This window comes from Pseudophryne corroboree, chromosome 4 (genome assembly GCF_028390025.1).
Source record: "Pseudophryne corroboree isolate aPseCor3 chromosome 4, aPseCor3.hap2, whole genome shotgun sequence".
In the NCBI taxonomy this organism is placed as follows: domain Eukaryota; kingdom Metazoa; phylum Chordata; class Amphibia; order Anura; family Myobatrachidae; genus Pseudophryne; species Pseudophryne corroboree.
In genome coordinates, this window is record NC_086447.1 from 794,175,974 (window position 1) to 794,189,544 (window position 13,571).

Here is a 13,571-nt window from a genome sequence, read left to right on the forward strand (position 1 = left end):
TAATTCCATAAACAAAGCCATCCATTCCGGTGTCGACTCCCTGGGGGGTGACATCACCATTATCGGCAATTGCTCTGCCTCCACACCAACATCGTCCTCATACATGTCGACACACACGTACCGACACACAGCAGACACACAGGGAATGCTCTTATCGAAGACAGGACCCCACTAGCCCTTTGGGGAGACAGAGGGAGAGTTTGCCAGCACACACCCAAGCGCTATAATATATATGGGAACAACCTTATATAAGTGTTGTTCTTTATAATAGCTTAAATATATCAAAATATCGCCAAAAAAATGCCCCCCCTCTCTGTTTTACCCTGTTTCTGTAGTGCAGTGCAGGGGAGAGTCCTGGGAGCCTTCCTCACAGCGGAGCTGAGCAGGAAAATGGCGCTGTGTGCTGAGGAGAATAAGCTCCGCCCCCTATTTCGGCGGGCTTTTCTCCCGTAGTTTTAGATAACTGGCATGGGTTAAATACATACATATAGCCTCAATGGCTATATGTGATGTATTCTTTTGCCATAAAGGTATTAAATATTGCTGCCCAGGGCGCCCCCAGCAGCGCCCTGCACCCTCCGTGACCGCTTGGTGTGAAGTGTGTGACAACAATGGCGCACAGCTGCAGTGCTGTGCGCTACCTTCATGAAGACTGAAGAGCCTTCTGCCGCCTGTTTCCGGACCTTCAATCTTCAGCATCTGTAAGGGGGGTCGGCGGCGCGGCTCCGGGACGAACCCCAGGGTGAGACCTGTGTTCCGACTCCCTCTGGAGCTAATGGTGTCCAGTAGCCTAAGAATCCAATCCATCCTGCACGCAGGTGAGTTGAAATTCTCTCCCCTAAGTCCCTCGATGCAGTGAGCCTGTTGCCAGCAGGACTCACTGAAAATAAAAAACCTAAAAACTTTTTCTAAGCAGCTCTTTAGGAGAGCCACCTAGATTGCACCCTGCTCGGACGGGCACAAAAACCTAACTGAGGCTTGGAGGAGGGTCATAGGGGGAGGAGCCAGTACACACCACCTAATCCTAAAGCTTTATTTTTGTGCCCTGTCTCCTGCGGAGCCGCTATTCCCCATGGTCCTGACGGAGTCCCCAGCATCCACTTAGGACGTTAGAGAAAAAACAGTTAACGTAAAACACCCTAGCTGCCTCACTGATACATGAAAGGTCCGGATAGTAGAACAGTAGGAACTCAAAATACATCTGCAAAATAATCAAGGAGAATCCCACTTTGCAACTACCTGTCAAATTCTTGTGTTGTCCAATAACATAAAGGACACAGCTAGATGCCAACCAATGTTTTTTTTCCCAAGTTAATTTGAGCTTTATTTTAGAGCACCAAAACGAGCAGGTAATCACTAGTGTAAGGAGTGTTATATAGATTGGCTAGATGCATCATCGCTTGGAAAGTGATAAAACGGAGAGTGAAAAAAATACCAGCCAATCAGCTCCTAACGACCATGTCACAGGCTGTGTTCGAAAAATGGCAGTTAGGAGCTGCCAAGCGATGATGCGTCTGGCAGTAGGCTGCAATTGCCTTGTTAAGGACCTCTATGTCAATAGCACCCAAATCTATTCTCCAGTGGGTCTAATTGCCCTTGCGCCATTTCCACGTTGGGGTCTCCATGCTATTTAAAGCTCATATCCAAAACTAAAAAGCTAATAATCTTCTCTCCTCAGACTGTCACTAGAGCAATCCAAGCTGCCTCCCAACTGACATCACCCAGCTTCAGGATACACATAAAATAGATTGCACTGTCATGTTGACCTTGCTTCAAAACATTGCCAAAATACAGTGTTTTTCCACTTGTGGCATCACCAAACCCTTAATAGTAGTACTTATTTATACCCTACCTTCACTACAGAAACTTCTCATCTTCTGACCCAAGACTGATGATCTGCATCTGCTGCACCACTCTGCAAATCCCTAGACTGGCTTCCAATAACCACCAGAATACAATTCAAGATACTCACCTTCACTTTCAACAGCTCCCATTCATTCAACTCTGACATCATCACAAGATACTCTCCCTTATGCCCGCTTACTCCAGCCCCTCACCTCCTTTCTGATTACCACCTCTCTCTCTCCCCCCTCCAAGCAACTCCCTACCCAGCCTGACTAGGCTCCTAAGCTTCAATCTTGCAACAACTCCTTTCAAAACCTACTGTACCTCTTCAATAAAGCCAATCCCATCCCCCATCTGATCCCAATCCCCCTGCTAGCATCAGCTACTATCCCATATCTCAAGCTCCTATTGTCTCAGCGTCACTCCAATTCTAGGCCCGCTCTACCTCTGTCTCATGAACGCACATTCTTCTTCAACACCCTATGTCCTTGTTATGTTTCTATGTATGATTTGTTATACAGAGCGTTGTGGCACTTTATAAATAAACCATCAAGAGGATTTGTACCTAAAACTCAGAATAAAGCACTTGGACTTCAATATTGTTGGGTATTTGATGCATGCATAAAATATACATATTATACTGGAATATTAATCAGCATACCTTTCTTAAACCACATTTGCAAAGGCTGGTTGTTAATAATTAATGATTCTTATGTTACATTTGTTAGAAAAAAAGAAAACACTAACTGCAATTTTTGCCTAACTTGTCATTAATAGCAAACAGCCACGACATGAAAGGTACATGACAGAGTGTGTGCCAAAGGCGCCAGTTACCGTAGTCTCGCATCAGAAGGCCATATGCCACTTGTTTGTAGAAAGGATCAGGGAGTAACTCGAGCAGATGATTGACTGTACTCAGCTGGAGAAAAGATAGTGGAAGAAAGAAAAAAAAAAAAGATTTTCTGTTAAGAGTATGTAACAAAGCAGTAAATCATATCAAACATCTAGTTAGCTTAAGAAAACATATTAGCGGATCCAAAGTGTATAAGCATCAAGTGTTCCAGAAATGGCATTGCTACTCTCTATACATTTAATGCGATAACCAAGAGGCTGGAGAATGACCCTGCCCAGCAGCTGTCATATCATGCAGTGCTCTCTAATCATTTCTCATCATTTGTATACAACCCAAGGGTCTCTTAGGACCATATTAGCTATTGTGAGCCATTTTAGGTTTCAAAACATTCTCTATAGTGTACTTCAGTGAAGCGGCCACTCTGCCTGATCTGCTATCCGTTCCATTTTCACTAGGGTCAAATGGAAAATACTAAATATCAGACAAGAGCCATTCACATGAACATAGGGAATGCAGGTCAGGCCACGGACAAAGGAAACAAGAATACAGAACAATATGTGACCATGTACTATTCTGCAATATACTTGGATTGTGCTGAACATCCACATGAATAGCACAATTCCTAATAAAGCCATGTCGGAGATGCATTAAAGCACCATATAAACAGATCAGATAAAGGATGATTTGGCTGACAACATGTGTGCATATTTATCAGTATTGGTAGCAGCTTCATAATTATTATTTGTAAATGAAGTTATGCTAGCGCCTTCCACTTTAAGAGTTGCCGATTACAATTATACAATGTATGTAATATGCTTAGCATTGGCCACTTCTTTTTTGGGGAAGGGGGAGGGGGGAAAACGGACGGACGATGGAAGGACAACTCATTATACTACTGTATGTACCCCTTTCTAATATACTGGTAATACAGCAGCAAACTAACGTGAGAGTAGATTGATGGTCCTGACAATGCCAGCACTGGATCACGCAGACTGTCACGGACAGCAGTAGCGGCGCTGCCAGGAGCCGGCGCTTTACGAGTCTGGGCGCTGTGGGCTCTCCCTCGGCAATGACGTAGCGGGCGGAGAGCGGCTGACGAGAGCAGGCAGCTTGTGTGTGCAGCTGGAGGTCTGGCGGCAGCAGGGGGAGCGAGCACGGAGCTCCGTGTCTGCTCGCTCCCCCTGTGTTTGCCTCTGGATTGATGCAGGGATGTTCCGCACTGAGAGGCAGCACTGATAAGGCAGGTGTGTTGTGTATAGCAAAATTACGTATACTACAGATGATTGGTTAGATTTGGTATTTAATTCTGTGAAGGAGATGAGGATAGCCCACTGGGCTAGATGCATAGTCGCTTGGAGAGTGATAAAATGGAGAGAGAAAAAGTACCAGCCAATCAGCTCCTAACTGCCATGTCACATGTCCTGTTTGAAAAAATGACAGTTAGGAGCTGACTGGCTGGTACTTTTCCACTCTCCAAGCGATGATGCATCTCGCACACTATTCCTGGCCTTTAAAAATATCCTAGAAATGCGTTTGTATTTGTGTGGATTATCCGGTAGATGGTGAAGGATTCTGGAGCCATTGTCTGACTGGGAGCTATGCCGTGGTTGTGATCCGAGACACCAGCAGGTATTTATTTAAACATCTATACAGAGAGCTAATTTACATTGGTTTTCAAGCACAGTCGGTAACTGCACCTTTATTCACACCATCATGTAGAATGCTTATCTTTTATGTGTGTTTTTTAAACCTTTAAACTTAAAAAAAACAAAACAAAAAAAACCCCCAAACAAACTGCATGTTTAGATTAAAACGTGCTACACCGTGGACACTGTTCAGTATGGATCGCATCTGATATGCGAAAGCATACTGATGATTTTCGGGCCAGTGCGCACATGCAGCACTTTTTCTGCATGTGCACCACCCGGGAGATGGGTTCGCATCTCAGTGATGCAAATGCCTCTGCATGATTGACAGGCAGAGGCGTTCGCAGGGTGGTCAGGGGTGGCGAAGCAGCATTGCGGGGGTGGTGCAGCGTAAACAGGGGCAGGTCTTAGCCATTTTCAGGGTAGCCGCGTGACACCACACGTGATCACTGCAACAAGAAACCTGGACTCTCTGCGCCTGCCTTCGCAGCCAGGCCACACAGGCAGGGGGCATCCCTAATTCAGTGGTGCGATTGCAACTGAATTGCAAACGCATCGCAGGTGGCCATTTGCACGCTGGGCGGCCTTGCCCTGTACTAATTTAGCAAAACCGCAAATGAAGCTGAATAAGGTCCAAAATACATTTTTGTCTCTCACCTATTTTATGCATCTGACTATAACGTCTTGTGGGAGATTGTGAAGAAGAAGAGAGTAACAGGCTCCATATGCTCTGACAAACCCACAACTGCACTGTGGTCGGAGAAGAGGAGGCGTCCTTATACAATAAGGGATGTAGCATTCTATTATATAGTGACTGATTTCAATAATAAGTGTCAATAGAAAGGACATTAAACATTTTGATTGCTTTGTTTAGTTAAGGAGTGAGGTTCTCTTTACATGTGTCCTCTTTACAGGCAGCTTTGGCAGTGTGCGCATTTGATGGTACCTACCTATTGTTATATTTCTGCATATTATACTGTATCATGTAAGGTGGCAGTGCTTGATGGGGAGGCCTGGAGCTGCAGCTCCATCCACCCCATTATTAATCCGGCCCTGGGCACAGGTACTGTAGCTATGTGACTGATCAGCAAGAACTCGATTTGATTTTGCAGAAGATGATGCCTCAATTATAGGAAAGCATCTTGCGGTGCCACCCATACCTATTCCTACCAGGGGATCTGGTTAGCATACTGGCATTGTGGATGCCGGCAGTCAGAATACAGACACTGGAATCCTGACACTGGTCACAAGACCGACACCAGGATACCAAAATTAGTGCCCAGTGTGCAGAAACAAGCAGTTGGAGGTCGAAAATGCCCAGCCTAATAAAGAAACAGTCGGCAGGGCTGGATTTCCCACAAGCTGCCTAGGTGCCTTCCTAGGGCCTTGCGGTTCGCAAGGGGCCCGTGGACTGGCCACAGGAAATCCAGCCTAGGCTCCGTTCCCGAAGGAGAACTGTGCTGCATGTGTGCCCCAGGTGCTGCACATGTCATGATGTCAAGCGACATATTCATCCACTGTGTGCCCTGAGCAGTGAGCATCTGAGTGCGGAGCCAGAAAATAAGAAAGTCTGCAGGTCTGGGATGCTGTACAGCAATAGCGCCTAGGGCAGAGGTTCCCAAACGTGGTCCTCAAGGCATCCCAACAGTTCAGGATTTAGGTATATATCCATAGCTGGGCACAGATGCATAAATTAAATTGATTGAGGTGCCAATTAAGTCACCTGTGGTCAAGCATGGATACAATTAAAACCTGGACCGTTGGGGTGCCTTGAGGACTGCGTTTGGGAACCACTGGCCTACGGCTATCAGTGAACACTAGAGTCGGAGGTTGGGTACGGGTGACCGGTGCTTGGGATCCCGCCGGTCACCATACCAACGCTGGGATCCCGGGGATTAGAATGCAGGCGGGGGAAGGGGGGAAGTAAGTGCAACAAAGCCCCTTGCGGGCTCGCTGCGCACGCCGCACTGTGGGCTCGGTGGCGAGCGGAGCTTGCCACAGGTTTTATTCCCACTCTATGAGGATGTAGGCGTCAGTATTGTGACCAACAGACTACTGTCCGCCGATCACATACCTACATCCTGGAGGATGATGTAGTGAGGGATGAGAACAGCACAGTCTATACTGAAGTGTCTAGGATTCACCTGGCCATGGAGCAGCAGATGACACTGACATAAGTATCGGGTGGCAAAAAAACGCGAACTTTGGTGCCGCTGAAGACTGTTTTAGTAAGCGAAAAATAAGCACATGAGGGTTGAGGACCCTGCTCGTGAGAGCTTACATTCTAAAAGGGGATGGGCAGACAAACAGGGGTGACACCAATGGGGTAGACGATGAGCATGGAACAGAGGGTTAGGATGAGATTAGGCTTGATTTTGTAAAGAAGTGGGTCATGTCAACCATCTGCAGAATGGAGTTCATAGGGCCTTTTCATAGATTCAGCAATCTATCAAACTGGCTAGGGAATCACTCCCAACGTGATAAAACGTTATATTGGATTTCTCATACGTCCTAGAGGATGCTGGGGTCCACTTCATGACCATGGGGTATAGACGGTTCCGCAAGAGCCATGGGCACTCTCAAGACTTTTCAATGGGTGTGAACTGGCTCCTCCCTCTATGGCCCTCCTCCAGACCTCAGTTTTAGAATTGTGCCCAGGCAGACTGGATGCACTCCAGGGGAGCTCTACTAAGTTTCTCTGAAAAGACTTATGTTAGGTTTTTTATTTTCAGGGAGAACTGCTGGCAACAGTGGGACTGAGGGGCAGAAGTAGGAACTAACTTCCTGAAGAGTTTCATGGCTCTGCTTCTGGCTGACAGGACACCATTAGCGCCTGAAGGGAACTGAACGCTAGCCGTGTCTCGATGCTCACTCCCACAGCACGTTGTCACCCCCTCACAGAGCCAGAAGTCAGGTGAGTGTAAGAAGACAGATCTTTAATCAAGTAAAGTGACGGCTGAGGTACCGCGCGGCTGGCGGGAGCGCAGGGCGCCATTGCGGTCTACACATACACAGGCACTGCAAGGTGCAGGGCGCTGGGGGCGCCCTGGGCAGCAAATAACCTCGTAAACTGGAAAAAAGGGGGTATAAGATGCCAAGGCACAGCCCTACCCCCGCCAGCATAAATATTATATGAAAAATCTCTGGGGAGAAACGCGCCATTGTGGGGGCGGAGCTTCCTCCTCAGTCAGCCAGCACACTGTTCAGCGCCATTTTCTCTCATTCACAGACTGCAGAGAAGAAGCTGGTCCTCCTACACTTCTGAACAAGTATCAGGGTGAAAAAAGGGGGTGCCTGGGTGCTAAAACATATTATTCATAATATAATAGCGCTTAAAGGTTTCTGTATACGGAGTACGCGACACAGGGATTTTGTCTCTGCGTACAAAGTACGCTGCACAGAGATTTTTTCTTTGGCGCTGGGTTGTGAACTGGCTGCTCCTAAACTGTGTCCCTCTGACAGATATTACTGTGGGTCTGTCCCCTATAAGTCCAAGTGTGTCTGTGAGTGTGTGTTGTACACGTGTGTAAGACATGTCTGAGGCAGGGAGTTCCTCCCCGGAGGAAGGCATTTTAGGGACACAGAAGTGTAATGTGGTGGCGCTGCCGGCACACCAAGAGCCTGCATGGGTGAAAGAAATACGTGATAGTATGCATCATATCAATAGGAGATTAGATAAGTCTGAATCTCATGCTGAGTGCTGGAGAAAATCTGTGGTGGATGTGATTTTTCAGGGCTCTGTTCTTCCATCCGCAGGCGACCCCCCTCTGGGTCACATAAGAGACCATTTGCGAATATTGTGAATACCGATACCGACACGGACACTGATTCTTGTGTCGACGACAGTGACTCCAGAGAAATAGATCATAAATTGGCAAAAAATATACAATACAGGTTGAGTATCCCATATCCAAATATTCCGAAATACGGAATATTCCGAAATACGGACTTTTTTGAGTGAGATAGTGAAACCTTTGTTTTTGATGGCTCAATGTACACAAACTTTGTTTAATACACAAAGTTATTAAAAATATTGTATTAAATTACCTTCAGGCTGTGTGTATAAGGTGTATATGAAACATAAATGAATTGTGTGAATGTACACACACTTTGTTTAATGCACAAAGTTATAAAAAATATTGGCAAAATTACCTTCAGGCTGTGTGTATAAGGTGTATATGTAACATAAATGCATTCTGTGCATAGATTTAGGTCCCATCACCATGATATCTCATTATGGTATGCAATTATTCCAAAATACGGAAAAATCCCATATCCAAAATACCTCTGGTCCCAAGCATTTTGGATAAGGGAGACTCAACCTGTATATGATTGTAGCTATAAGGGAAGTTCTGGAAGTCACGGAAGCCACTCCTGTACCTCAAGAGAAGGCTTATTTCTATAAAGAAAAGAAATCCAAGGTCACTTTCCCTCCTTCCCACGAGCTTAATACTCTCTTTGAAGGGATGTTGGTGAATCCCGAAAATAAATTTCGTATTCAAGAGAATTCAGATAGCTTGTCCTTTCCCGGTGGAGGACAGGAAAAAATGGGAGTCACCCCCTGTGTTAGACAGTGCTCTGTCCAGGTTGACAAAAGGTAATTCTCCCTGCACCTGGCATGGCTTCACTAAAGGAGCCAGCATACCGCAATATGGAGACTACATTGAAATCCATTTATGTTGCCAATAGTACGCTGCTCAGGCCCACAACTTGCGTGTGGGTGAGTCGCGCTATTGAAAAATGGTCAGAAAGCATGTCATCAGAAATTGACACGATTGATAAAGATGAGATACTCCTTAAATTAGGGAATATCAAAGACGCTGCCACATACATGCTAGAAGCGATGAAAGATATTGGACTCGAGTTCACAAGCCGCTAACATGGCAGTATCGGCTCGGCGGGCGTTGTGGATTCGCCAGTGGAACGCGGATGCAGATTCCAAAAGAAATATGGAGGCTCTCCCATATAAAGGTGAGGCCTTATTTGGCGATGGACTGGAAGCGTTAGTCTCGGCGGCTACCGCAGGTAAGTCGACATTTTTGCCCTCTGCGCCTGCACCGGCAAAAAAGACATATCACCCGCACATGCAGTCCTTTCGGCCCAATAAATACAAAAAAGCGAGAGCTTCCCCCTTCTTTGCAGGTAGGGGAAGGGGAAAGGGAAAGAAGTCCACAGCGGCTTCAGGTTCCTAGGAGCAGAAGTCTACCCCTGCTTCTGCCAAATCTTCAGCATGACGCTGGGGCTCCTTTGCCGGAGGCCGCTCGGGTGGGGGCACGTCTCAAACTGTTCAGCCAAGGTTGGATTCTGTCTGGCCTGGACCCCTGGGTTTTGCAGATAGTATCCCAGGGGTACAAGCTGGAGTTTCAAGACGTTCCCCCATGCTGATTTTTAAAATCAACCTTGCCAGCTTCTCTTCCGGAAAGGGAAGCAGTAACAGCGGCAATCTAAAAATGATGTCAGGATCAGGTCATAGTCCTGGTACCTTTGTCACAACAAGGGGAGGGGTTTTATTCAAGCCTTTTTGTAGTTCCTAAGCCGGACGGCTCAGTCAGACCGATCCTAAACCTAAAAAATCTGAATCTCTACTTGAAACGATTCAAGTTCAAAATGGAATCACTGAGGGCTGTGATTTCCAGTCTGAAGGAGGGGGACTACATGGGGCCGGTAGACATAAAGGATACTTACCTGCATGTTCCCATTTATCCTCCTCACCAGGCTTATTTGAGATTCGCGGTTCAGGATTGCCATTACCAATTCCAGACTTTACCTTTCGGTCTCTCCACGGCGCCGAGGGTATTCACCAAGGTGATGGCGGAGATGATGGTTCTCCTGCGTCAAAAAGGAGTCAATATAATTCCTTATCTAGACGATCTCCTGATAAAGGCGAGATCCAGGGAGCAGTTGTTACAAAACATCACACTCTCCCTGTCAATACTCCAACAACACGGTTGGATCATAAATTATCCAAAGTCACAGTTGGAACCGACGACAAGATTGTCTTTTCTGGGATGATTCTGGACACAGAAGTTCAGAGAGTATTTCTTCCGGTGGAAAAGGCTTTGGAAATCCAGAAAATGGTAAAACAGATATTGAAACCATCAAGTGTGTCGATCCATCAGTGCATTCGATTGGTGGGGAAGATGGTGGCGGCCTACGAGGCCATACAGTTTGGCAGGTTCCATGCCAGAGTTTTCCAGTGGGACCCTCCTACACATGCACCGGAAGATAATCCTGTCGTCAAAAGCCAGGATTTCGCTCCTGTGGTGGCTACACAGTACACAGTACTACACAGTTCTCACCTACTAGAGGGACGCAGGTTCGGGATTCAGGACTGGGTCCTGGTAACCACGGATGCAAGTCTCCGAGGCTGGGGAGCTGTCACTCAGGGGGAAAGCTTCCAAGGAAAGTGGTCAAGTCAGGAAGCCTGCCTTCACATAAACGTGCTGGAATTGAGAGCTATTTACAACGGCCTTCAACAAGCGGTACATCTTCTTCAAGATCAACCCGTGCAGATCCAGTCGGACAATGTAACAGCAGTCGCGTACATAAACAGGCAGAGCGGAACGAAAAGCAGAGCGGCAATGGCAGAGGTGACGAAGATCTTCCTCTGGCCAGAAAGACATGTAAAGGCTCTGTCTGCAATTTTCATTCCGGGAGTAGACAACTGGGAAGCAGACTTCCTCAGCAGACACGATCTCCATCCAGGAGAGGGGGGCCTCCACCAAGAAGTCTTCGCAGAGGTAACAAGTCTTTGGGGAGTTCCTCAAGTAGACATGATGGCATCTCGTCTCAAAAAGAAGCTTCAAAAATATTGTTCCAGGTCAAGAGACCCTCAAGCAATAGCAGTGGATGCGCTAGTGACCAAGTGGGTATTCCGGTCAGTGTATGTCTTCCCTCCACTTCCGCTGATCCCAAAAGTTCACAGGATCATAAGAAGAACAAGGGTTCGAGCAATCTTCATTGCCCCAGACTGGCCAAGGAGGGCTTGGTACCCAGATCATCAGGAGTTGCTCATAGAAGATCCTCGGCCTCTTCCTCTTCGCGAGGACCTGCTGCAGCAGGGGCCGTGCGTGTATCAAGACTTACCGCAGCTACGTTTGACGGCATGGCTGTTGAGCGCCGGATCCTAGCCCGAAAGGGTATTCCCAAGGAAGTCATCCCCACCCTTATTCAGGCCAGGAAAGGAGTAACATCGAAACATTACCACCGTATTTCGAGAAAATGTGTGTCTTGGTGTGAATCCAAGAAGGCTCCTACGGAAGAGTTTCAGTTGGGACGTTTTCTCCATTTTCTGCAGGCTGGTGTGGAGACGGGCCTCCGATTGGGGTCAATCAAGGTCCAGATTTCGGCCTTATCAGTGTTCTTCCAAAAACAATTGGCCTCTCTCTCTTCCAGAGGTTCAGACCTTCGTGAAAGGGGTTCTGCACATCCAGCCTCCATTTGTGCCTCCAGTGGCACAATGGGACCTTAACGTGGTGTTGCAGTTCCTTCAATCGGATTGGTTTGAGCCTCTACAAGAGATAGAGTTGAAGTTTCTCACTTGGAAAGTGGTGATGCTTTTGGCATTGGCATCCGTACGGCGGGTGTCTGAATTGGAGGCCTTGTCTCACAAGAGCCCTTACCTGATCTTCCATGAAGATAGGGCAGAGCTGAGAACTCAACATTTTCTTCCAAAGGTGGTTTCATCTTTCCACATAAACCAACCTATTGTGGTGCCAGTGGTTACTGACACATTCACTGAGTCAAAGTCTCTAGATGTGGTTAGGGCTTTGAAGATTTATGTCGCTAGAACAGCTCGAATACGGAAAACAGAGTCTTTGTTTGTCCTGTATGCTCCCAACAAGATTGGGTGTCCTGCTTCCAAGCAGACTATTGCGCGTAGGATCAGAGGTACAATTCAGCATGCTCATACTACGGCTGGACTGCCATTACCGACGTCTGTGAAGGCCCATTCCACTAGGAAGGTGGGCTCATCCTGGGCGGCTGCCCGGGGGGTCTCGGCATTGCAACTTTGCCGAACAGCTACTTGGTAGGGGTCAAACACGTTTGCAAAATTCTACAAGTTTGACACCTTGGCCGATGAAGACCTCAAGTTCGGTCAATCGGTGCTGCAGGGTCATCCGCACTCTCCCGCCCGTACTGGAGCTTTGGTATAAACTCCATGGTCATGAAGTGGACCCCAGCATCCTCTAGGACGTATGAGAAAACAGGATTTTGATACCTACCGGTAAATCCTTTTCTCCTAGTCCATATAGGATGCTGGGCGCCCGTCCCAGTGCGTACTTTACCTGCAGTTTTGTTATTAGAGTTACACAAGTTGTGTTATATTAGTTTCAGCATGTTGCTGTCATTGGTTCATGCCTGTTGGCATGTGTTCTGTTGAATGCCATGTTGTGCGGCATGGTTGAGGTGTGAGCTGGTATGTATCTCACCACTAGTATTAAAGTAAATCCTTTCCTCGAAATGTCCATCTCCCTGGGCACAGTTCCTATAACTGAGGTCTGGAGGAGGGGCATAGAGGGAGGAGCCAGTTCACACCCATTGAAAAGTCTTGAGAGTGCCCATGGCTCCTGCGGAACCGTCTATACCCCATGGTCATGAAGTGGACCCCAGCATCCTCTACGGACTAGGAGAAAAGGATTTACCGGTAGGTATCAAAATCCTGTTTTCTGATACGGAGACACATTTTTTTTTTTTTTTTTATCACTTTCAGAGATGGCATGAGATGACCCTTATATGTTCCTCACTGAGATCCAGGGGGGATGTTCCCTCCACCCTGTATACTACTTAGGTTCTCTCCTTCCAGAAATTGTGGGGAGAAGGTCATTAGTATTGGTACCAGCAGAGTGCAGGGTATAGTAGCATAGTTAATGAGGTTAAAAAAAGACAAATTGTCCATCGAGTTCAACCTGTATTATAATTCTTACACTATTCTGTATGTAACAATAGTTTAACTATAATGACCCAGATGAAGTTATGTTTTAAATCTAATAGACAACTATAATTCGTGCTGTTACTAAAATACATTAATTTTAAATGCTATAGCCTCGGATATCTTTTCAGTTAGAAATGTATCTAATCCATTTTTAAACCCTATTGACTGAGTCCACCATTACTACCTTCTCTGGCAGAAAATTCCAAATCCTTACTGCCCTTACTGTGAAGAACCCCTTCCTTCGTTGGGTATGAAATTCTCTTCTCTAACCTCAGAGGGTGTCCACATCCTG

At 46.7% G+C, this 13,571-nt stretch overlaps 1 protein-coding gene and 1 long non-coding RNA gene across 4 annotated transcripts in view; one reads left to right on the forward strand and one right to left on the reverse strand.

Moving 5' to 3' along the window:
• The window catches only part of LRPPRC (leucine rich pentatricopeptide repeat containing), a 491,686-nt gene that overhangs the window by 44,743 nt on the left and 433,372 nt on the right, over positions 1-13,571 (reverse strand). For all 3 annotated transcript variants that reach the window (XM_063918355.1, XM_063918354.1, XM_063918356.1), the window contains exon 36: positions 2,680-2,764. In XM_063918355.1, coding sequence (XP_063774425.1) covers positions 2,680-2,764 — 85 coding nt within the window. The remainder of the gene's footprint in view (positions 1-2,679; positions 2,765-13,571) is intronic.
• Positions 4,150-13,571, forward strand: part of LOC134910388 (uncharacterized) — a 41,719-nt gene continuing 32,297 nt past the window's right edge. Inside the window, exon 1 of the long non-coding RNA XR_010176183.1 lies at positions 4,150-4,327. This is a non-coding gene — a long non-coding RNA (uncharacterized LOC134910388). The remainder of the gene's footprint in view (positions 4,328-13,571) is intronic.